Source organism: Austrofundulus limnaeus, unplaced genomic scaffold (genome assembly GCF_001266775.1).
Source record: "Austrofundulus limnaeus strain Quisiro unplaced genomic scaffold, Austrofundulus_limnaeus-1.0 Scaffold2082, whole genome shotgun sequence".
Lineage (NCBI taxonomy): Eukaryota > Metazoa > Chordata > Actinopteri > Cyprinodontiformes > Rivulidae > Austrofundulus > Austrofundulus limnaeus.
Window position 1 is genome coordinate 34,698 of NW_013954484.1, and position 1,386 is coordinate 36,083.

A 1,386-nucleotide genomic window follows, 5' to 3' on the forward strand; every position below is an offset into this window, starting at 1 on the left:
CCCTGAAAACAAACAGATTCTGGTTGGTGTTTGATGATGACGACACAGTTTTATTGCAATAATAAACAGAGTGGGGCAACAAATGAACAAAACAAGGTTTAGAAAAAGTTTAACGTCCCGGTAAACAAACGCTGCTCACCTGAGCCACCACAGACCTGATCCTGATCCACACAGACCTAAACACCTGGACAGGGTTCAGGCTCCAGAACCAGAACCAAAGAAGCACACGCTACAGTTTGAGCTACAAACCAAAGTTCCAGCTTTATTGGACAAGAAGATTTTTGGACTTTTCAGATCATTTAATAACAAATGGTTGGTGAAAGTCGGCGTCGGATCCAGGCTGAAACAATCAAAGGACACCGAAACAAAAACCCTTCAAATGTCTTCTTCTGTGATGGCGACACGACGTGTTAGCGCCGCCGTCCGGTCGGGGGCGGGGCTGCGGCGGCTGCTTTAAACGGGTCAGTGCTGCATTCAAAGACAGGTGGGAAAAAAGAGGCGAGGGGACGAGACGCAACACAGACAGAGAAGAAAAAAGGGGAGCAAGAAGTAAAGAAGGGAAAAATGATTTAAAACACTTAAAATCTTTTCTTCCTCCCTCGTTCTTTTCTTTCCCTGCTTCGTTCATGTGTTCCTGACCACAAACACCAACAAAACAGGAAGAGCACCTGTACACAAACACCTGAACCTGAACCTGAGCCTGAACCTGAGCCTGAACCTGAGCCTGAACCTGAGCCTGAGCCTGAACCTCATCGGTCACTTTCACCTGTACACTGGTCTCTGGATCCAGGTCCAGGTCCTGATCTTTACCCCTGTACTTACAGGGTCCCAACTGAGCCACACAGCTCAGTACAGACTACTAACCTGGTACACNAAATATGTACCAAGTACCAGGTCATTAAGTACCAGGTAAGTATGTACCAAGTAAGCCCATACCAAGTACCAGATAAGTAAACTACCAACTAAGTAGGTACCAGGTAAGTACATACCAAGTACCAGGTAATTTAGTACCAACTAAGTAAGTACCAAGTAAGTATGTATCAAGTGCCAGGTAAGTACGTACCAAGTACCAGGTAAGTAAGTACCAAGTAAGTATGTACCAAGTACCAGGTATGTAAGTAGCGAGTAAGTATGTACCAAGTACCAGGTAAGTAAGTACCAAATAAGTATGTACCAACTACCAGGTAATCATGTACCAAGTACCAGGTAAGTAAGTAGTGAGTAAGTACATACCAAGTACCAGGTAAAGAAGTACCAGGTAAGTATGTACCAAGTAAGTAGCAGGTAAATATGTACCAAGTAAGTAGCAGGTAAATATGTACCAAGTAAGTAGCAGGTAAATATGTACCAAGTAAGTAGCAGGTAAATATGTACCAAGTACCAGGC

General features: G+C 44.0%; 1 protein-coding gene across 1 annotated transcript in view; it reads right to left on the reverse strand.

Moving 5' to 3' along the window:
* Nucleotides 1-23: 23 nt before the first annotated feature.
* LOC106537009 (eukaryotic translation initiation factor 4H) overlaps nucleotides 24-1,386 on the reverse strand; it is a gene marked incomplete at its 5' end in the record, with an annotated part of 2,910 nt that continues 1,547 nt past the window's right edge. The window contains 1 exon segment of the mRNA XM_014034372.1: nucleotides 24-468. Coding sequence (XP_013889826.1) covers nucleotides 463-468 — 6 coding nt within the window.